Source organism: Gadus chalcogrammus, chromosome 10, assembly GCF_026213295.1.
Source record: "Gadus chalcogrammus isolate NIFS_2021 chromosome 10, NIFS_Gcha_1.0, whole genome shotgun sequence".
Classification (NCBI taxonomy): domain Eukaryota; kingdom Metazoa; phylum Chordata; class Actinopteri; order Gadiformes; family Gadidae; genus Gadus; species Gadus chalcogrammus.
The window spans coordinates 1,761,168-1,784,626 of record NC_079421.1 but is presented as its reverse complement, the minus strand read 5'-3'; the positions used below and the strand labels follow the sequence as shown (position 1 = coordinate 1,784,626).

Here is a 23,459-nt window from a genome sequence, read left to right as displayed (position 1 = left end):
AGCAAAGGTCAAGCCTTACAATCAATGAGGGCATCTTACTAATTGTATCTAACTATAACCAGAGGCCATTCTATTCAATAATGATTAAGTACTGCGAAAGGATGAACCTACCTTTACTGACAGTACGAGACAATAGGTTGCTGAGCGTCATGTTTGCTACAGGACGTCTGGATACTGCGATCGTAACAATCTGCGGTTGACTACAAATCCTGGCAGCCCTGGTCTGACGATAGAAGATCACAGATAGCATGATGGCAAAGAACGCAATATCTTAATTCGTTATTTGTTACTGAAATCTGCACCGTCTAGAGACTTCAGGACGAAAACATTATTATTTATTTATTCAGGTTGAGCAAATAAAAGTTAATTAGGTGACGATGATATCGTCAACGACCTGCTCTAACTTTACTGAAACGTAACGTCGATCCCTTTGAATAAATATTCCCTGTACTTTTGCGGTTCTACATAGTAATTCTTACAAACATCAGAAGCTCCGGTCCTGTTGGGTGTGTGTGTTCACTGTTTAACACGCAGGGCCCTTTGACCCGGAGGAGAAGCGGCCATCTTGCTGAGGGGGCCTCGGCTGTCACCACGTGAGACCCAGGACCCGCCAGAGACCGGGACCAGCCCTACCCCGAACCCCACCGACTCAGGAGGCCGTGCGTATGCCCAGCTCCAAAGGAGTCGCAGGACGACACGATGCCCGCCATCACCTTACCGCCGAAGGAGAACGCTCTCTTCAAGAGGATCCTGGTAGGCTGGACGCCTCAGTGTGCTAATGCACATGATGAAGCTAATGCTTAAGCTAGTGGCCCGAGAAGCCGCTACTTCTAGCATACACCACGCATCTAGTCTCTTGGGAAAATGATATTTATTTAGTGCGTAAACTTTTAAGGCTTCAGTTTCTCCTTTAATCTCTCCAGAGCAGGCAGTGACGTGGTCTACCAGCCTCGACAGTACCTATCATGGGTCCTGGACAGCACCTAGCTTGGGTCCAGGACAGCACCTAGCGTTTGTCCTGGACAGCACCTAGAATGGGTCTAGGACAGCCCCTAGCGTTGGTCCTGGACAGCACCTAGCATGCTGTCTGGACAGCACCTATAATGGGTCCTGGACAGTACCTATCATGGGTAGCATGGGTCCTGGACAGCACCTAGCGTTTGTCCTGGACAGTACCTAGCGTTGGTCCTGGACAGCACCTATCATGGGTCCTGGACAGTACCTAGCGTTGGTCCTGGACAGCACCTATCATGGGTCCTGGACAGCACCTAGCGTTTGTCCTGGACAGTACCTAGCGTTGGTCCTGGACAGCACCTATCATGGGTCCTGGACAGTACCTAGCGTTGGTCCTGTACAGCACCTATCATGGGTCCTGGACAGTACCTAGCGTTGGTCCTGGACAGTACCTAGCAGGGTGTTTGGACAGCACCTGTCCAACAGGTACTGCTCCTCATTTAGATGAAAAGGCTGCTGGGAGAAGTCAGACTCTCCTCTGTGGGGTTAAAAGATAACCAGGTCAGACCCCCTGGCATAAAGTCATCGACATTTAGGTGACAATAAAATTAAGTTTGAATCCCAGCAACATCACAACTCCTTACTACCGCGTAGAGCTAGTTAACACTCGCTAGTATTGTTTGTTGTCTGAATCGTTGTGTTAGTTATTCAACCAGGCAGGCGAAGTAAGCTGAGCTGTACTAGGCACTGGTAACACTCTGAGATACATCAGCCACACTTTAAGGGTGAATTGGTTGATTTTAAGTATTGGTCTATGTATTTGGGCACTGGACGTGCTCAGTAGAGGCAGTCATCACTTTTTATCTGAGGTGGCCGGCAGCTAATTTTAGCACTTGGCAAAATACTTTGCTGACTTGTGCGGTTTGTTCTTTTTCATGTTTACATGGTGGTTTTAATAACCTTCAATAGTATACAATGTTTGGTATTAACTGCTATGAATAGTTCTGTTTTGTGATATATATATATATATTCACATGTATATCCTAGTTCAATAGTAATACCGTTAGTTCTTTAGTAACAGAAAGACTCTGTCATAGCTCAAGCCAGGGCCACAAGCTGAAGCTGTCAAACTGCTGCCGAATGTCAATACATGGATTGGATGTTTTGGCCTGCTGCTGGTGTTCAAGGAATGCATCCGTCAGTCAGCTTTTTAGATTTAATGCAATTTATTTCTCTACACCTTGCGTTTGTGATGCAACACGGATGTTCCGAGATCACTGGCTCATCATCAGCCATTCGTAACGGAAAACTTGGGTCTTAATATAGTTTCTTATCATTGGCTCCTTTAACATAGTATTTTGCGAGTTTTGCTGATATACTTGCTCTATAAAAATAGCTGTTCAAAGCTGTTATCAAAATATTTATCAGCCAAATCACTTAACCATATGGACTATGCTAACATACTTTTATTACAAAATATGATATTAACTGCTACTTATTGACTGTCTTATAAAGAAACTTAAAGAAACAAAAACCAAAGTATGTTGTGTGCATGTTTTATTTTGCCACCTGAGATTGACTTACTGTTCAAGCCTTGCTGATGCAGAGGGCTCTGGATGTGAATCGGACGAGAAAGGCTGTTGGTTCCTCATGATGCTCTGGATGTGAATCAGACCTGACAGGCTGTTGGTTCCACACCACCATAGTGATGGAGCGTGTTGCCCTAGCCTGAAACCTTTCCTCTTTTATGCTGCAGAGATGTTACGAACACAAGCAATACAGAAATGGACTGAAGTTCTGTAAACAGATCCTATCCAACCCCAAGTTTTCGGAACATGGAGGTAAGTCAACTCTGATACAACACATACTTCTCTATGAATTATCTACGATCCATCTATGTATTGGTATAATGTGACTTTATATTTCGGCCAATATACAAACCTATCTTAACGGTTGGTTGTTCAATTTAAGTAATGAAGTCTGACATTTCCATGTTTTCTCCCACCATTCGTGTCCCTGGTTTGAACAGAGACCCTGGCCATGAAGGGGCTCACCATGAACTGTCTAGGCAAGAAGGAGGACGCCTATGACCTTGTGAGAAGAGGTCTACGCAATGACCTCAAAAGCCATGTCTGTATCCTTTTCAGGTCAATGCATTCAGCCCTAATTCTATAAGCTGTATGATAATTGGCAACAAGGACTTTCTTGACAAGTGTGAACCAGGGCTCAGCCTACAGCCAGGAGTTGACGTGTTTACGAGTGGCACAATTACCAAGAACGCACGAATCAAAAGCCTGCATATGACTAACGAGGATCGCTTTTTAATACTTCACCATTTTCAGTTTCTCTGACAATAAGAAGGTTTGTCATAAACCCAAAAGTTCACAACTGATGCGTGGAACGTGCCCAAACATAGTCTTAGCGGCCTCATGTCTCCTTAACGGCACTGCTGCCAGGTTGGCACGTGTACGGGCTGCTGCAGCGCTCGGACAAGAAGTACGACGAGGCCATAAAGTGCTACCGGAACGCCCTGAAGTGGGACAAAGACAACCTGCAGATCCTGCGGGACCTCTCGCTGCTGCAGGTCCAGATGAGAGACCTGGAGGGTTACCGGGTGAGAAGCATCGTCCTGTGCAGACGAAGTGAAACACGATGAGATGCAAGACGCCGTACAATATAAGGGATTGTGTCATTATCCCCCGATGACGTTGAGTGAATGTCCGTATCCTTACAGGAGACCCGTTACCAACTATTGCAGCTCCGCCCGGCCCAGCGGGCCTCCTGGATCGGCTACGCCGTGGCCTATCATCTGTTGGAGGACTTTGAAATGGCAGCTAAGATCGTGGAGGAGTTCCGCAAAACACAACAGGTCTGTTGAGGCGTAGTCCACCAGTGTCCCTGGTGAGATGCTAGCACTGAAAACTGCTCTGGTGAGTTTGTTGTTGTATTACATCTCTTATTGTGTGTGTGTGTCTATTGCCAGACCTCTCTAGACAAGGTGGACTTTGAGTACAGTGAGCTTCTGCTCTACCAGAACCAGGTTCTGCGGGAAGCCTGTCTCTACAAGGAGGCCCTGGAGCATCTCAACAGCTACGAGAAGCAGATCTGTGACAAGATGGCCGTGGAGGAGATCCGAGGTAGGGCTGCTCGATGATGAGGAAAACCATAATCACCATTATTTTGGTCAATATTGAAATCGATTATTCAAACGATTATTTTTGAATTTGAAAACGTGTTGTATTTATTCAGCATGTCTCTCAAATTTTTCTTTTTGTAACTGAGAACTTTGAAATTTCGCCTTTAAGTAATACAAAAAAAAGTACACAAAATGGTCAAAAAGAAAATGTTCCAATCTAAAATGATATACAGATATGTATCCAGCTGTCCTGCCCTTTTCTACAAAACATTTATAAGAAGAATAATAATAATTGAAAACTCGATTATGTTAATTTTGTGATTGTTTGACGCTGAAATCGCGATCAAAATTAGAGTAATCGCCCAGCCCTATCCCGAGGTGCCCCTGGCTTCTGGCCCCATGACGGTTCTTGGGCTTCATGTGACCGTCTCGCCCCTTCTGGCTCCCCCAGGAGAACTGCTGCTGAAACTGGAGCGAGCGGACGAAGCCTCCCAGGTCTACAGGAGGCTCCAGGAGAGGAACCCAGAGAACTGGGCCTACTACCACGGCCTGGAGAACGCCCTGAAGCCAAGTAATCAGAGCTCACCGTGTTGGACCCAATGGACGATGGCAGGGCTCAGCCTCTGTCCAATGAGGGCTTAATGTGGGTCTTCAGCACTGTAATTGTGGTTTGTTAACTCCCATGTATCCGTTGAACCCCAGGAAACGTGGAGGAGCGTCAGAAGCTTTATGAGGAGACGTGGGTCAAGTTCCCCAAAGGCCTGGTGCCAAGGAGGCTGCCTCTGACCTTCCTCACAGGTAACTGCTGAGCAGAATGCACTGACCCCCCTCCTGATTCTCTGAGGAGGGGAGACCAGGTTACAGCGCCATGCAGTCAAACGTCTTTCCATTACTATTTGTGCATATAATACTAATAAACTATGATCATGACAGGTTTTTTTGTATAGTAAAGTGGTTCTCAAACTATGGTACGCGGCGCGCACCACTACGCACTACCACATACGCAACTTGCTGTTTGGTGGTGCCATAAATATATTTTTTTAAAAAGTTCCTTTTTTTATCTATAGAATTTTAACAGAATAATTTGAAAATACTAGTACGAATGGCAATACATTAACAATGAGATCATTTAAAATGGGGTTTAAAAATGTTGTGCCTTTCCTGTAAAAAATGCAGTTTAAATATCAGCGTGCTTAATAGACATCTACGATTACAAGCTAAACTGACGGCAAGATATAAGTTCTAAAATTCAAAAATACTATGATCTTGATAAGAAGTTTGAGAACCACTGGTATAGTTTACTCGAGTGGTCAATCTTCCTCTATAATCCCAGTTCAATCTCATTCTTCATTATCTTTAATATTCAAATTATATTTGAATACGGTATGCCTAATTTCGGCCTTATATCAATATATACTATGAACCTATACACTGTACAGGCTTATGCATTGCTAATGAAACTATCCGCATGTGGTTGTTAACCATGTGTCAACTAGAGGGCATTCTACAAATATACTTTTCTTTCTTGCAAAGTAAATAATAATATTGGGTACAGAATCAGATCACATGTTGTTCGGTCCTGTCACATTGATTGTGATTTGCTTTGAGATTATCCAGGCTTTCACGCATCATTTGAACAAACAGGATTAGGTTTCCTCTTTAACGATGTGTTTTGGGCGTGTGTTGGGCAGGGGAGAAGTTCAGTGAATGCCTGGACTACTACCTGAGGATGAACTTAAGTAAAGGCTGCCCGCCTCTCTTCACCACCCTGAAGTCCCTCTACGCGGACACGGCCAAGGTACACGCTGAAAGATGACCCGACCGAAGGTCACTGTTGAAAGGGGGGTTGGCTTAGCCCAGGAGGTAGAGCAGTTGTCTACCGAAAGGTTGCTAGTTCTATCCCCAGCTCCTCCTGTGTCGAGTGTCGATGTGTCCCTGAGCAAGACACTCAACCCTAACTGCTCCTGACGAGCTGGCTGTCGCCTTGCATGGTTGACTCTGCCGTCGGCGTGTCAATGTGTGTATTAACCGATGTAGGTCGCTTTGGATAAAAGCGTCTGCCAAAATGCCGTAATTGTAATTGAAAGATGTTGGCAATGACCTGGTTTTCCTCCCGTGATTCAGGTTGCCATCATTGAGGAGTTGGTAGTTGGATATGAAACCTGTTTGAAGAACTGTCGGATGTTTAGTGAACACGGTGAGGACTGCTTACTAACCTCGCAAATTACGGAAACGTGGGTTACATAAGCACTGTATTGTTCCTGTTTTTATCACAGCTAACCAGTTTCCTTCATTGGGTTTTCCTACCCACACTCGATATATTTAAGCAATAGATCACGCCAGGCTGTGGTATGTGCTCATTATACCACTGCGACCCCCTTCACAGTGGTATAATGAGCACATACCACTGACTGAAGTGATCTATTGCTTTTATACAACGGTTACTGTTATGGCGAAACGAAAGTCATAGACGCACTACATTTAAAAAGAAACCAAGAAAGTCAAAGTAGCCGTTTTATTAAAGAATACAAAAAAGTAGTCCCTACTGGCTGCCGCTATGCATCGACGGTCGCTATGCAACACACTTTAGCGTCCCTCCGTGAGAAGGCTCCGATAGAGCGGTTCGCCGGCAATTTATCCTATGGAGCAGTTCACTCGCCGTGTGCCTAAGCTTTCGTTAGTCTCTCCATCGCCTTGCTCACTCCCGGAGTAACAACATTTACACCCTCTCCATCATCCAACATATGTTTTACTTTGTAACTGTTTCTACTTCCAGGCGCGGAGTGATATGCAAACTTTCACAAAATGATCGGGCGTCATAGCAGTTATGTATACGCTCATTATACAACAGTTGGGAACCAATCAGATCGCTGGATTTAGGTCCCCCGTTGTATAAACATTTATATATCACTTTTAGATCACAACCTCGCCGAGTATTCAAGACTATTCACATTTGCCGTCAACATCTGAAAATAATATTGCAACACAACTTATTAGGTCTATTGATGACATCCTTGTAGTATGATGAGTGTCATGTCCTTCCTGCAGATGAGGGCAAGGTGGAGCCCCCCACCACACTGCTGTGGGTGCAGTATTTCCTGGCGCAGCACTTTGACTTCATCGGGCAGCAGAGCCGTGGCCTGGACTACATCAACACGGCCATCGACAGCACGCCCACGCTGATCGAGCTCTTCCTGATCAAGGCCAAGATCTACAAGGTTGGTACGCGTCTCTGATGCGGAAGGAGCGGACGGCGTCTCTGAACGGGGGGGGGGGGGGGGGGGTTGCTAACAGGGGTTGAGACGTTGTGCTGTGCAGCACGCAGGGAACATCAAGGAGGCGGCGCGCTGGATGGACGAGGCACAGGCCTTGGACACCGCAGACCGCTTCATCAACTCCAAGTGCGCCAAGTACATGTTGAAGGCGGGCCTGGTCAAGGAGGCGGAGGACATGTGCTCCAAGTTCACCAGGGTGGGTTTGTTGAGAGACTTCCAGACCCGCATGTGAAGGCCGACGGTACCTGATGACCTCCTGCTCACCTTGTGGTGCGTTTCAGGAGGGCACGTCTGCTGTGGAGAACCTGAACGAGATGCAGTGCATGTGGTTCCAGACGGAGTGCGCTCTGGCCTACAAATCCATGAACAAGTTTGGAGAGGCGCTCAAGAAGTGCCATGAGATCGAGAGGGTAAGCCTTCCAGTCCGAGACGCATTCTCCTCAATCCTTTGGCCGGGTCGACGGCCGTGAACCTCTCCCAAGGATAACCTAAGTTGTCACGTTAGTTCATTCAAAAGGTTGTTTGTGATTATGATCCGTTTACAATTAATAATTGGTTTCTTTACATTATATAAATATTAGGGCTGTCAAGCGATTAAAATATTTAATCGCGATTAATCACATTATTGTCATAGTTAACTTGCGATTAATCGCAAATCTTTTTTCTATGCTAAATATCCCTTGATTTCTTTGTCCCATTAATTGTTCTAATTTTGATGCTCTTATCAACATGGAGAAGTGCATCGGCTTGCCTTGTGCAAATGTTTTTTTATTGATAACAACATTTGCATATACTGATCAAAACAGGAAGATACAAAAAAAAGCCTATAGTGCAATTAAACGATGAACATACAAACATACTGCCTTGAACATAGCAGTCAGGCTACTGCTTCTTTGTTTTGAGCCAAAGAAAAAAAATGTTTTTTTTTAAATATGAATTTGCGTTAATCGCGCGATAAAAAAATTAAAGCCGTTAAAATTGGATTGCGTTAACGCCGTTAACGCGTTTAACTGACAGCCCTGATAAATATGAATTGATATAGTGGTAGCACTAATCTGCAAGCATGCCGAACTGATAAGCCAGACTCGACGGCAGTTTGCTTCACTAAAGCCCCGACTGCCGTCCCTGCAGCACTTTGTGGAGATCACAGACGACCAGTTTGACTTCCACACGTACTGCATGCGCAAGATGACGCTGCGCTCCTACGTGGACCTGCTGAAGCTGGAGGACGTGCTGCGGCAGCACCCCTTCTACTACAAGGCGGCGCGCACCGCTATCCAGATCTACCTGGAGCTGCACGACCGGCCGCTGGCCGACGACAGCAAGGAGTGCCAGGCAGACGCAGGTGAGGACGGATCCTGAGAGGGGGAATGGGACTGGGGTCACTGGACGGTCTGGGAGGGGGTCACTAGAGGGTCTGGGAGAGGGGGGTCACTAGAGGGTCTGGGAGGGGGGTCACTAGAGGGTTTGGGAGAGGGGGGTCACTAGACGGTCTGGGAGAGGGGGGTCACAAGAGGGTCTGGGAGAGGGGGGTCACTAGAGGGTCTGGGAGAGGGGGGTCACTAGAGGGTCTGGGAGAGGGGGGTCACTAGAGGGTCTGGGAGAGGGGGGTCACTAGAGGGTTTGGGAGAGGGGTCACTAGAGGGTCTGGGAGAGGGGGGTCACTAGAGGGTCTGAGAGGGGGGTCACTAGACGGTCTGGGAGAGGGGGGTCACTAGAGGGTCTGGGAGAGGGGGGTCACTAGAGGGTCTGGGAGAGGGGGGTCACTAGAGGGTCTGGGAGGGGGGTCACTAGAGGGTCTGGGAGGGGGGTCACTAGAGGGTCTGGGAGAGGGGGGTCACTAGAGGGTCTGGGAGGGGGGGGTCACTAGAGGGTCTGGGAGAGGGGGGTCACTAGAGGGTCTGGGAGAGGGGGGTCACTAGAGGGTCTGGGAGGGGGGGGTCACTAGAGGGTCTGGGAGGGGGGGGTCACTAGAGGGTCTGGGAGGGGGGGGTCACTAGAGGGTCTGAGAGGGGGGTCACTAGAGGGTCTGGGAGAGGGGGGGTCACTAGAGGGTCTGGGAGAGGGGTCACTAGAGGGTCTGAGAGAGGTTCATGGAGTGCTTTATTCGTTCTCAGAATTTTTAGAAAATTGAGGATATAAAAAAGAAATAGAAGTAGAAATACATTAACGTGTGAAATCACAAAGAATATGCATATATTAAAAGCATTTACTAAACTACGCATAAAAAATGACTGCCATAAAAAACATATGTATCTAAATAATATCCACAATAAATATATATTCACAAAACATAATGCATATAAAACAAAATATATGAATTTGCACAAGGGAAGAAGCTTCATTATCATGTGATCGGTATCCTTGATTCAGAGAACGTGACGGACAAGGAGCTGAAGAAGATGAGGAACAAGCAGCGGCGAGCGCAGAAGAAAGCCCAGCTGGAGGAGGACAAGAAGAACGCAGAGAAGGAGAAGCAGCTCAAGAACCAGAAGAAGAAGAAGGAGGACGACGACGAAGAGATCGGCGGGCCCAAGGAGGAGCTCATCCCGGACAAACTGGCCAAGGTAGGCGTCTGGTCGGTCAACGGCCGCTGCTTCAGCTTCCTTCTGCTCCCCCGCCCTTACGTGTGTGTGTGTGTGTGTGTGTGTGTGTGTGTGTGTGTGTGTGTGTGTGTGTGTGTGTGTGTGTGTGTGTGTGTGTGTGTGTGTGTGTGTGTGTGTGTGTGTGTGTGTGTGTGTGTGTGTGTGTGTGTGTGTGTGTGGTCAGGTGGAGAGTCCTTTAGAGGAGGCGGTGAAGTTCCTGATCCCTCTGAAGACGCTGGTGCGGCACAAGATTGAAACTCATCTCCTGGCATTTGAGATCTACTTCAGGAAAGGTAGGGAACCACAATGACCCGCTTGCATGTCCCTCCTCTCCCTATACAACCCGTGTCAGGTGCTTTACCTTCGGGAACTCGCTGCCCTCAAAACGGTCACTTGTGTGACCCCTCTTGCCCAATGCATCCGTCCGTTGACGGACCCCATTGACTTTAAATGGGGTGGAGCCGCAGTTCATTGTGGATCCATCCGTTCCCTTGGATCCGTCGGCTCCGTCAAGAAAGTTGAAAAATGTTAAACTGCTCAGGCAGCGACGGATCCGTCATCCAATCAGATCGCGTTTGCTCGGGCATGGCTGACGGATGCCTCTGCAGAGATTACTCCCTCATCCGTCAGCCACGCCTTCCGTCATCCGGTGACGGACGGTGCAGTGGGTAGACGGTGTAAGGAGGATGGGGGGGGGGGGGGGGGAAAGGGATGAAGAAAACCTTACAGGATTCTTTATGATCGGGTGGAGGGCAACACTGTTACCAAGTAGGAGCCAGACTACCAAGGGCACGTCTGAACAGTTTATTAATAGTAATCTACAGGTCATCCTCAATCCTACTGCTCGGCTCGGCGCTGCTCTTGATCAGGGCCAACAGCTACCCCCGTTGGTATGGTGCGGTGCAGCGCGTGCTCGGGTCCAATGGTTCCAACACTTATTCCCGTTTCATAGTTAAGGGGAACATTTTAACAACGGAGAATGGCCGTAGATCAGCAGCAATGTAAACACCAATAAACTTGGTTATGGCATTTGCCCGTTCTGAATTGCCAGACAGGGGATGTTGAAATAGTGTCATGAGCTGGGTTTGCACAGCTCGTTTTTTTTTCATAGCATCGGTGGTAGTAACGCCAGGATGGTGCCTTTTTGAAATGCGTGTGCATGTTAAAGTGCTGTACGTAGACACGGAGAGCCCTCTCCATAGCTTACGTGCACATCCAATGTCTTTTAACTATACTGTCGACGCAACAGAGACGGCAAGGGCTGTGATTGGTCCTCTAACAAAAATATCAAAATCATTTCCGGAATCACTTCTCTGGTTTGACTTTGTACCTTATTTACTTCGTGCATTGTTTACTTGGCACTTTAAGAACCAATAAAACACCAAATAAGATTTGAAAAGCTTTGTATTTTATTTACAACACTGCTTACATGGTTTGTAGTCAACATATGAGATCGATCGGGCGGTGACTTGCATTGCGTTTCCGACATCCCGACGGAGATCTGCGAATGCTCGAGGGGTCTCCATAGTTACGGAGTCGGAGTAGTATACTTTAGCGGTCCGGTGGGAACTCCGACTTCAAGTTTTAAATTCTGCATCACATAACAAGCCTTTACATTCGCCATATTAACGCTTTGTACGCCACATTACGCACCGCGCTCCACCTCTGTAACCACACCCAAGTGCCTGTACCGTGACGGTTCGGTACACATACGTGTATCGTTACACCCCTAATATAAATATGACATTTAATTATGAAGGAAAGATGTTGATGAAGATGTTCCCCTTAATGCCATACTGTGCCTTGGCTTTCAGTTGAGTGGGCTGCAGAGCAATGGCCGAATGTCATGTTCAGCTTGTTCATAATGCTCAAATCGGGATTCAAACTCTCAACCTAAGGATCAACAGTACAATGCATTAACCCGTTGAGCCACTTGCATTCCTGAACTGCATGAAGCCTCATTCACATCGTGAAAATGTCTATTGATAAGCACACAACATCCAGAAAACCCCAAGCACACGTTTGGCAAGATAAGAGTACAGATCTGATACACCAGAAAATGTCAAGAGTTTTCGACTTACGGTATAGGCTGCAGTATGAATTTGGGGGGGGAAATGAAAGGTACAGAAACAATAGACGAAGCAGCTTGGCTGCTGGGACCCCCAAAAAAAGCTTCAACACGCAATACATGCAGACATGAAATATAAAAGCAAAACAAAAATGATATAACACCAGAACAACAACCCATACTTCCGTCGTGTGCAGAAAGAGAGAGGACTTCCTTAAGAAACTGTACTCTTCACTTCTTTGTAGTGTTTGAACCCTTTAACCACCACATGAAATGTAACGGCCGGATCATAAAAGGCAGCTCTGATAGTTTTCCCCTTGTCCTTCTCTCCTTGTTCCAGAGAAGTATCTGCTGATGCTGCAGTCTGTGAAGAGGGCCGTGGCCATCGACCCCTTGGACCCCTGGCTCCACCAGTGTTTGGTGCGCTTCTTCAAAGGAGGTGAGCCCAGCGTCGGTCGAGACCCACGGAGAGGCGGGTCACCTCTGGACCACTTCAACCGTGGGACTGTCTAAGAGCACTCACTAAACGATTAGGAGAGTAGCGCGTGTTCTCACCTGACAGCCATACAAACCCTGTGTTTACGCTAGGCGCCTCTTCCTAGAAACATTTAAAAAGAAGACCTGCGTGCCAACTCCTTGCAGACACTGCCCAGATACTGAGGCCCAATCCCATTTCTACCCATTACCCTTACCCCTCCCCCTTGTTTTGAAGGGGTAAGGGGAAGGCGTAAGGGGTAGAAATGGGATTGGGCCTAAAACGGCCAGTAAGGGGAACTGGTGCAGTAGCAAGCCTTTAACCCCTCGATAGATTGGATAGATGTTGAGCCCGTCTTTACGTTGTACCCTATGACCAGGATCAAGCCACAGCATGGATCCCACCACATCACTACCCACATTAAGCTGTGTTGTCACGTGTCCCTCGATCCCTCCAGTGAGCGAGAGCAGCGTCCTGGCCGAGCCGGTCCGGACGGTGCTGAAGCGGGAGATCTCTCGGCTGTTTGGGGACAGCGACCCCAAGAGCTTCAACAAGAAGTACCTGAGCCGACACTCCAGCTCCGTCCCCCAGCGGCTGGCCGGTGAGCCCCTCCGCCCGGCCGTCCCACCCGTCTCCTCACAGCTCTGTGTTTCTTACCCGACGGCTGAATCCTCGTTTGTTTCTGTGCCCAGCCGCTAAGATGATGGTGTACCTAGAGCCGTCCTCGGACACGATGGCCTGCGAGCTGGCCACCGCCATGGACGATTCGCTCAACGGCCGCAGTATTCAGGTACGCCCCACACCTGGTCAAGTCTTGGTGTTCAGAAAATGGCATTTTACCAAAAGACGCGAAAAAGGTTTTATGCTAGCTCGAGCTAGTGTTTACCTTATTCAAAAAAATATAGATTATCTGACTCGAACATTTCGACGGGATATTACCATAATTCACGTTGGCCTCAACAGGTCATCCTCCGCGTGGACCCATTAGGCCTTAACATTCCTTTAATCCATGAGAATAACATCCGCTCCGTTTGAGAGGGAAGGCAGCTACGGAAATCTACCAGGAATTAGGGAATTCCATGACCAGCGAAATGTCCCACCCTTTGTGTGGTGTTTCCACTTCACAGCCTCTACTTCTGTTTGTAAGCCATGTGTAACGCCGACCATACCGCCACCGTCTGACCGTGCCTCACAGGGCTTACTGGCTCCAGACCAGTAGCTAGTTACGGGCCTCATTACCATGTTCTTTAGCCGTCATTAGGCGTGTTCAGATAAACAAATCAGGCCAGTGACATGTGGCCCTAACCAGTTCCATTAACCAGTTCGCAGGAGCCCCGATAATGGGAGTCGGGAACTGGTTAATGGGAGTCCTAAACCAGTTAATAATGGCTCCTGGGAACAGGTTAATAATGGCTCCTGACCTGGTTAGCAATGACTCATCAACCGGTTAATTAGTAATGACTCATCAACCGGTTAATTAGTAATGACTCATCAACCGGTTAATTAGTAATGACTCTGGAACTGGTTAATTGGTAATGACTCAGGAGCAGGTTAATTGGTAATGACTCAGGAGCAGGTTAATTGGTAATGACTCCGGAACAGGTTAATTGGTAATGACTCAGGAGCAGGTTAATTGGTAATGACTCCTGAACAGGTTAATTGGTAACGACTCCTGAACAGGTTAATTGGTAAAGACTCCTGAACAGGTTAATTGGTAACGACTCCGGAGCAGGTTCATGTCAATGGCCAGGTAAATACGGGGCGTGTCCTGCTGCAGGTGTGCTCGGAGGTCCTGGAGGCCCTGCGGGGGGGGCAGCTGGGGGGCGAGGGCCACCCCAAGGCGGCGGAGGCGTACCGCGCCGCCTGCCACGCCCTGTTCCCGCACACCCTGGCCTTCATGGAGGCGGACTACCAGGACAACAGCAGCGCCAACGGAGACCTGTCGGCCGGGGAGCAGGACGACATGGCCCACGAGATGTGAGGAGGACGAGGGGGAGGAGCGCGCGGACACACACACGCCACACCACGCACACGCACACACACACTCACACACAGACGCCCCCTGCCAGATGTCTGCCGAGCGGCCGGCCATGCTCCTTGGATCCCTTCCGCGGTCAGCTCAGCCGTTTGACCCGCCCCACTGCACTGACGCGAACGGACTGACCGTGCTACAAAGAGACCAGGCCCCATTTTACTTTTTTTAAGAAAAATAAACAAACAACAAAAAAGGGCTCCCCCTTTCCTCTGTGGGGAGTGAGAGCGGTGTTGGGGTTAGCGGAGCCTAACCCGGGGGAGGGGGGGGGTGAAGGGTGGAACGGTGTTGGGTTTAGTGCTGACTGACCCGGGTGGACTATGGGGGGGGAGAAGAAGAGGACTCTGACTGGAGGTTTCTGTAAAACACAGTTTAGATCTTTTTCTAGCGCTCCTGTGTTTCACAAAATGTCCTTGTAGGTACGTCTGCTTCTCACATTTTTAAAAAAAGGTAATTTATATCTTACAAAACTGACTAAATGAATTAAATAAAAGCAGCATTTGCGTAACCTTATACCAATTGTATTCGTGTTTAAATTGCAAGTAACTCACGGATAATGGGTTATCTCTGAGTCCAGATGTAAAACTAATCCAAGTCTCAACAAATAAAAGGAAAACGTTAATTTATGTTTTAATATTTTATTTCAGGTACAAAAGGCTTCCTGGTAAGTCAGGGAGTAACGCTGCAGCTTGCAAATGGGTCACCCTTTGGTCTGAGACGGCATCTCCTCCTTCAGAGTTTAGACAGGAGGGCGACGCTGGCCTCCTCCTCGCGCTGGGAGCTCAGGAAGGTGTGGTCGAGGTTCAGGTAGCTGGTGAGGAACTCTGGGAAGTCCCTCTTCAGCACCACCTCTAGGAACATCTCTGCGGCGGTCTGCAACCTCTCCGCAGCCCTGAGGCACATGAGGGCGCTGTCAGCGGATCACTAGGCTACAGGAACATAGAGCCATACACTCAGCTGTGTGACTAGCCGTGCTTATGATGCTACGATTGTCCTCTGACTTACTAGAACCAAGCTTGTGCTTTTCTTACGGCCTGGGCATCGTGTGTGTGTGTGAGTGGGCCCTCCTCCTACCTAACGGTTTGACAGGCGGTGACCTCCGTCAGCTCCTTCATGACCTCCTGGGTGAGCTGCACCACCAGGCTCCGGGACACCACCCTCTGGCTGTCCTCCAGCCGGGCCTGGTGGAGGATCCACTGCCACACCTGACAACACTCACTCAGTTAATGGGATAGTACTCACTGTGATGGGATAGTACTCAGTGATGGGATAGTACTCACAGCGATGGGGATAATACTTAGTGACGGGGATAATACTCAGTCAGTGGTATGGGGATAATACTCAGTGATATGGGGATAATACTCAGTGGTATGGGGATAGTACTCATACTCAGTGATATCATATGGGGTTATTTTATATTGTAATGTATCGTCCCTAAACGTGGGTATAGGGTTAAACAATGTTGAGCAAATCCTATCATGCTTCTAAATATATGGTTAAAGACAATGAAGCCTGCTGTATCGGGTAGGAAAAAGGACTTTTCTCAAACCACCTGTGATCTGGAGATCTCTGCTGTGGCAGAGTCTTCGACCTGGCCTCTGTAGAAGAAATGGCCTTTCCCTGAGGAAGATGGGATAGGTGTAGAGTTATGAGCAGAGGCAGTCCATCTCTGGACCGTTTCAACCACGGGACCGTATAAGAGTACAAACAATAATTAGGAAAGTAGTGTGTGTGCTCACCTGACAGCCAAGCATGAATAAATAGGATGCCCACGCCAATGTTATACTGTAAGCCATGAAGGGTTACTCCCCCCTGTTGAGAAATAAATACACAACCTCAATCCATGCTGATCATAATAAGAAGCCCAAATGTACTGTTATTGTAATAATATGAACGCTTTCTTCTGACCCCAGTCTCCCTAAAGCTGTACCGGTCCTCAATGTGACCCAGGAGATCACATAGAGGCTCAATCACATGCACAGCCCAGTGTGTTCCGGAGTCTGCATATACGTCCCATCCCCTAAGGGGCATTCAGCCAAAACCGGAATAGAAATACACAAGCCTCCAACATTGTTGACCTAGTCAGTGTCTAGCCCCTTGGTTAGGATTGCCCCCTAACCCCCGGGGTTCTGCCACCCACCGCAGGCATGCACAGCAGGTCCTCAGGCGTCACCGTGACGTCCTCTCGGACCCGGTGGAGCTGGTTCTCCCCTCCGGTGTGCTGCTGGAACAGCTGGCGGAGAGGGACAGAGGGGTCAGGGTGAGTATGGCCGCCGACAGCGGCTACCAGACCGCGGCTAGAGACGACCCCACCGCTCACCTTCTGCATGGGCTCGATCAGCTGCAGGTCGTACACCATGAAGCCGTCCACGCCCGCCTGGATCTCCAGCAGCTTCAGCCTGAGGGTACGAGGGAACATTATTGGACCCCCAGGATTAGTGTCGTGTTGACGTCTTTCTTTTTCGATTGAGCCGTTTGTGGCTAATTAAGTAATTAATATGATGAAGTTAATATGTCCATACGGAATGCATGAGCATAATTCAATTTCAAATGTGTATCATACCGCTGTCTAGCTGCAAAGACGCCCAAAACATCACAGACTAGCAGGTTGAGAATAACATGAGGCCACACTGACTAGCAGGTTGATAACATGAGGCCACACTGACTAGCAGGTAGAGAATAACATGAGGCCACACTGACTAGCAGGTAGAGAATAACATGAGGCCACACTGACTAGCAGGTTGATAACATGAGGCCACACTGACTAGCAGGTAGAGAATAACATGAGGCCACACTGACTAGCAGGTAGAGAATAACATGAGGCCACACTGACTAGCAGGTAGAGAATAACATGAGGCCACACTGACTAGCAGGTTGATAACATGAGGCCACACTGACTAGCAGGTTGATAACATGAGGCCACACTGACTAGCAGGTTGATAACATGAGGCCACACTGACTAGCAGGTAGAGAATAACATGAGGCCACACTGACTAGCAGGTTGATAACATGAGGCCACACTGACTAGCAGGTAGAGAATAACATGAGGCCACACTGACTAGCAGGTTGATAACATGAGGCCACACTGACTAGCAGGTTGATAACATGAGGCCACACTGACTAGCAGGTTGATAACATGAGGCCACACTGACTAGCAGGTTGATAACATGAGGCCACACTGACTAGCAGGTTGATAACATGAGGCCACACTGACTAGCAGGTTGATAACATGAGGCCACACTGACTAGCAGGTTGATAACATGAGGCCCCACTGACTAGCAGGTTGATGAGCGCTAGCTGCAGTGGGGGCACCTTGTGACGTTAGCCAGCACGGTGCGGTGGGCGGGGCCGTCCCGGGCCGGGGGCAGCAGGGGGGCGGCCATGCCCCCGGTGGCCAGCGCCCCGCGGCGGTGGCAGGTCTGCACCAGCAGGTCCATGTAGCTGCGGAGGAAGCGCTTCTCCATGTTGACGTACTTACTGCGGTCGGGGAGGAGGAAGTCCCCCCTGTGGCCTGTAGGGGGCAGAACCACAACCCACTGGTAGAACCACAGGCCACTGACACACCAGCACAGAACCACTGACCCACCAGCATAGAACCACTGACCCACCAGCATAGAACCACAGCCCACTGACCCACCAGTATAGAACCACAGCCTCACCAGCATAGAACCACTGACTCACCAGTATTGAACCACAACCCACTTTGGCATTATAAAAAGATTGGTAATTCTTTCGTTACAACCAAACCAAAATGAGATAAGATAAGAATTTATAAATGCAAATAGCTCTTTTAAATAAATATATTAACTGTCTTGTGGATGGAGGGACCTTGTCAAATATGGCGACAGCATTATTCATCAGGCCGGCTGCGATCGCAGACAGAACCATGCACACAGAACACTGACCGAACTTATTGACGAAGGAGGCAGAGTAGTCCCAGATGCCGCAGTTGAGACCGGCAGAGTGCTCCCGCAGCTCGTAGAGGATCTCCTCCATTTCGAACGTGGCCAGGACGTTCTCGATGAGCACGGTGGCCTTGATGCTCCCACGGGGTAGCTGTAGCTGTAAACACGACCCTCAGTACAACCGTAATACGACTCATACTAGAGAATCTAATAATGACTACAATGGTGCTTATATTTATATAGTATATATACAAAAATACAATCTGTTCCGTACACCAATGGTGCATTTACTTGTTTCTTGTATCAACAGCAAAAAATAAAAGATAATATAAACTGAAGATTTATATATCTAAAGAAATGCTAGTGTATTAAATATTGGAGTTAATTGATAATGAAATGGATATAAACCTGATGTTGTGCCCAAAGGAATATGTTATTCCATAATCTTGCTTCCATGAAACTCTCTACCTGAAAACAAAGGTGGAAAGGAGAAGGTCGATGGAAGATGGTTGGAAAAGCACTTCAATAGAGAAGGATGATTTGAATGAACCTTATGCAAAGCTTCAGAGTGCAGTGGTAATAGTGTGTGTGTTATACTTTGGACAGGTAGAAGAAGGGTCCACTCTCGCTGTCGTAAAGAGCCTTTCCACAGTGAAACATCAGGAGTCCAAAGTCAAACAGAGGACCAGGAACCTCTCTGCCGTTTACCTGGAGACAAAGAGCTCAACTAACTCATCACCTCACTTAACCTGGAGACAAAGAGCTAAACTTACTCATCACCTCACTTAACCTGGAGACAAAGAGCTAAACTAACTCATCACCTCACTTAACCTGGAGACAAAGAGCTAAACTAACTCATCACCTCACTTAACCTGGAGACAAAGAGCTAAACTTACTCATCACCTCACTTAACCTGGAGACAAAGACCTAAACGTACTCATCACCTCACCTAACTATTTATATTCACTATGTTCTATTTGAAGGGCTGTATAACATTAAAATAAAACGATTACCCGAAAGTTTATTACAACTACTGTTTCTAATTGGTTCAGTGGAACATGTCACATGTCAGATGACATCACGTGTCGATCAGGACTAGAAAAATATTACATAATATATAATCATATTCAAGAGAGCAGGACTGAAGCCTAACTACCAGCATGTTGTGCTCCACCATATTCCACGCCCGGGGGCGCAGCATGAGCACGGGAACCTGGGGCAGGGCTGGGATGTCTGCAAACAGACATGAGGGGAGCTTAGACCCTTCACGAGGGGCACACGCTCCCATCGTCTTCATCACTGCTGTTTGAACAGGACGTTCTCGCACTAGCAGGGAATCAGACGGCAATGGCATAACATTCACTCACCGCAGCGTCAACTCACCGGGGAACTGGTTGTGTACCACTTTGCATACGTTACTAATGCCTTTGATTTGGTTGTAGAACGTTGGGCAGTTTCCATCGTCGAAGTCAATCTGCCGAAAAAAAGCAAAAGAAGATAGAATGTTCAGAAGAGGGATTCACTTTCAAATGTTTGTTTTCGTAAAACAAACGGAACCTTTTGCGTCGCTGATACACTAAAGCTTCTGCTGAGTAAACGGAGAACAGGGACGATGTCCTTCTGGAGGTCTGAGTCTAGAGGACCCTCCTGCTGCCACCTCCACTGGCCCCCACCTCCACCTCCACCCGCCCCCACCTCCACTGGTCTCACCTGCAGGCCCTGCGCCGGGGACCGCAGGGCGCGGAGGAGGCGCTCCGTGTCACACGGGGCCATGTCCCCCACGTCCACGTGTCTCCTCTGCAGCCGCGGCGGCACCGGCAGCACCCTCCAGGACGGGTCGTCCCGGATGTGGCGCGTGGCCCGGGAGAAGGCGGGCAGGTCGCCGGACGCGTCCAGGTGGGCCTTCCTGGAGACCCTGAGCTGCAGCACCTGAACACCAGGGGGCAGCGGAGCAGGGCGGAGAGAAGCAGCCACAAGGAATATCAGAAGGAGTGAGTACTTTTTAACGTTAAAAGTCCTAAATGAACTCAAGTTTGTGACCATTACCCTCCTAATGGTCATTACCCTCCTAATGGTCATTGCCCTCCTAATGGTCATTACCCTCCTGATGACAGACCATTACCCTCCTGATGGTCATTACCCTCCTGATGGTCATTACCCTCTTGATGGTCATTACACTCCTAATGGTCATTATCCTCCTGATGAGACCATTACCCTCCTGATGGCATTACCCTCCTGATGTTCATTACCCTCCTGATGGTCATTACCCTCCTGATGGTCATTACCCTCCTGATGGTCATTACCTTCCTGATGGTCATTACCCTCCTGATGGTCATTACCCTCCTGATGGTCATTACCCTCCTGATGACATTACCCTCCTGATGGTCATTACCCTCCTGATGGTCATTACCCTCCTGATGGTCATTACCCTCCTAAAGACATTACCCTCCTGAAGAGCCTTACCCTCCTGATGACTTGCCATTACCCTCCAGCCTCTGTTCTGAAGAAGGGCTGGAGCAGCATGAACAATAAACAGACTTGACTTTACCACCCACCCAGTTGCCCTTAGCATCAGCCACTAAATGGATGCAATTGAAGTATGCAGCGAAACGATAAAGCAATTCCATACGTTTCAATTCATCTCTTTTGCGTTTGCCTTTTACCTTACGCAGGACTGTAAGACAACGTACCAAAGGACACCGCTTACCAAACCACCATCTGTCACAATACTAGTAGCAGTCTGTCCACCTGGTCACCTTCACCCAACGGGCCCCAGCTTGGCCTCTTGAGCCTACAGCCACCGTACCAAACCTTGGACTTTATCTATCAATTATTAAGCACTGGTGCTGATACAAGAGGGAAATGGCCCTGGGGGTCTGTCCCAAAAGACACATAGACAAAATCTGAAGTCCTACTCAGAAATGAGATAGAAACCCTTAAAGAAACTGAGACTAAAGCCTTCAGTATCTTGCTTCCTCCTTTAAACTAGGTTACCTCAATTTACTAACAGTATATTTTATTATTTGTGGAGGGTGGTCAGGGAGTCAGACTGATTGGACCCTGGGGCCGGGTGAGGCTGCACGACTTTTGTGGTTAAACCAGCCATCACGACGCACACTCAGGGAGATCTCCTGGACAGCAAATGGAGCCCCAGCTCATGGATTATTGTCTTTCCAACCTTACAACAACCTGGTTTCAAACCTCATCACCCTGCATCCTTGGTCGTGAGGAGTCCAGTAAAGGCCACCATGCAGCAGCATCATGGTTATATTATGATTGTGTGTCATTGCTATCTATTGATTGGTCCTAACCTGATCCACCTCATTGTCAAACTCGGACACCAGCTGATGGAGGAAGAGCAAGGAGGCTGGTGTGAAGAGGGTTCCATACTCTTCCTCGAGGCCTTGGGGTGACGGAGACAGCTCTACTCCTACGGGGACCTGTAGGATGTATGAATGTGTATTTGAGAAGCACATACTTGGATAAAAGCTTCAATGTGTACAATTATCTAGCATTACAGTTTTGGTCGTATATCTGGAGCTAACAAACCATCTAACAATATCTTCTTATTGTTAGGGTGACGTTGTGGTAAACATGTAGCCTGATATTGATTTAGTAAAGTCCTCACACCTCCCATTAGTATGCACTCTGATGTATAATAACGGGCTAATATGCTCCATACATTATAATAAAATGTAAATATAGAACAGCAAAACTGAAGAAATTTACTGATAGCATATAATGATGCGTTTAGGGTCCTCCTTAAGATTCCAAGATCGACAAGTGAAAGCTCTTTGTTTGTGACTTGTAATGTCACCACCGTCCATGCTGTGATGAGGAATTGTATGCACAAATGAATGTGTCATCTTAGAGTCACTAAACAAATTAATAATTGCGCTCACTGACACTAAACAGAGTGATACAAGTTACTCCTCTGGGTTGTGGAAACACTGGAATTGGTGTTTGTATGTATTTTAATCAATGTTGACCTTGTATTTTAATCTATGTTGACCTTGGCGCAGTATTGTCTTTTATATGGAACTTTGAGTTCCATATAAAAGACAAGTATTCATTCATTCAATAACTGGCCTAGAACTATAATGGGGTGAAAAGATATCTAACTAGCAATTCCTATCTAAACTATGTTATTTAATTGTCTAAAAATATTTCAATAATGTAGATCCAGAATCAAATGTGGTGCATTCGAGAGAGGCTACTTACCGACATGTCGACCTGTGTCCTGTGCGCATGAAGAAACTCGGACTTTGGTTATTGGACGTCCTCCACTGTTTGAACAGGAAAGGTCTATATAGTGTTTGAGTTTAAAGTAGGCCTACATCTTAGAATATAAATTGTTTGGGCTCCAGTATGCTACAAATTGTAGTCCTTTAAATTACATATTACGTAGTCCTACATACAATTATTATTTCTTTAAGTTGTGACTTTTTTTGTGTGTGTCGCATATATGTGTTCCTGGGGTGGCGTTCAACTCGGACGCCACCCTTCCAAGTTGCAATTTATTTTGCCTTCCAATACGTCATTTCCGGTCTCGGAGCATTTATAGCGTTCCCGTTAGTCTTTGTGATTGTGTCATGAAATTGGCCAGCCGTTCTTTATTGTTAGATACATTACTCTTTGGCAAACCAGGGACCATAATGGAAATAAGCCCATGGGCTTTTTTGTCATCCTTTTGACCTGATGTACATTTGTGCACTTGCCTTTGTACATGTGTGTCAATAAAGAATTTCAATCAATCAATCAATCAAAACAAACAACACAACTTTACATTGTATTGCAAGCACAGCAAGACCGTGCAATATAAAAATTGGTGACCGGAATAAAGTAGCAATTTAATCAAGTGTGTAAGAGCATTTAAAATCTACATTGAAATGACCAACGTGATACAAATACAAAGAAAATAAATCTCTTCATGGGCGCAGCCATTTTTGTTGAGAGCGTCATCACTGCTCTCGTGCCGCCTTCGAAGCAGATCTGAGGTTCGGAAGCTCGTACGCGTCTTTATGTAAAC

At 47.6% G+C, this 23,459-nt stretch overlaps 2 protein-coding genes across 2 annotated transcripts; one reads left to right on the top strand and one right to left on the bottom strand.

The window, feature by feature from the left end:
* Window positions 1-261: 261 nt before the first annotated feature.
* On the top strand, window positions 262-15,891 carry LOC130390889 (N-alpha-acetyltransferase 15, NatA auxiliary subunit-like). Its single transcript, XM_056601067.1, has 20 exons — window positions 262-753; window positions 2,711-2,795; window positions 2,984-3,088; window positions 3,411-3,568; window positions 3,689-3,823; window positions 3,938-4,091; window positions 4,542-4,661; window positions 4,793-4,888; window positions 5,782-5,888; window positions 6,215-6,287; window positions 7,139-7,308; window positions 7,409-7,561; window positions 7,647-7,775; window positions 8,497-8,710; window positions 9,739-9,932; window positions 10,135-10,243; window positions 12,359-12,457; window positions 12,951-13,094; window positions 13,186-13,283; window positions 14,271-15,891. The coding sequence occupies exons 1-20, from the start codon at window positions 700-702 to the stop codon at window positions 14,472-14,474; spliced, it is 2,601 nt and encodes an 866-aa protein (XP_056457042.1). The 5' UTR covers window positions 262-699; the 3' UTR covers window positions 14,475-15,891.
* Window positions 15,141-22,928, bottom strand: ugl (ureidoglycolate lyase). The gene is made up of 15 exons (XM_056601068.1): window positions 22,652-22,928; window positions 21,742-21,870; window positions 20,141-20,359; window positions 19,814-19,904; window positions 19,587-19,663; window positions 19,028-19,138; window positions 18,839-18,898; window positions 18,431-18,587; window positions 17,838-18,036; window positions 16,846-16,924; window positions 16,666-16,758; window positions 16,265-16,337; window positions 16,078-16,145; window positions 15,600-15,730; window positions 15,141-15,417 (listed from the first exon to the last, which is right to left on the bottom strand). Exons 1-15 carry the CDS (start codon window positions 22,655-22,657, stop codon window positions 15,258-15,260), a joined length of 1,653 nt encoding a protein of 550 aa, XP_056457043.1. The 5' UTR covers window positions 22,658-22,928; the 3' UTR covers window positions 15,141-15,257.
* Window positions 22,929-23,459: the final 531 nt, after the last annotated feature.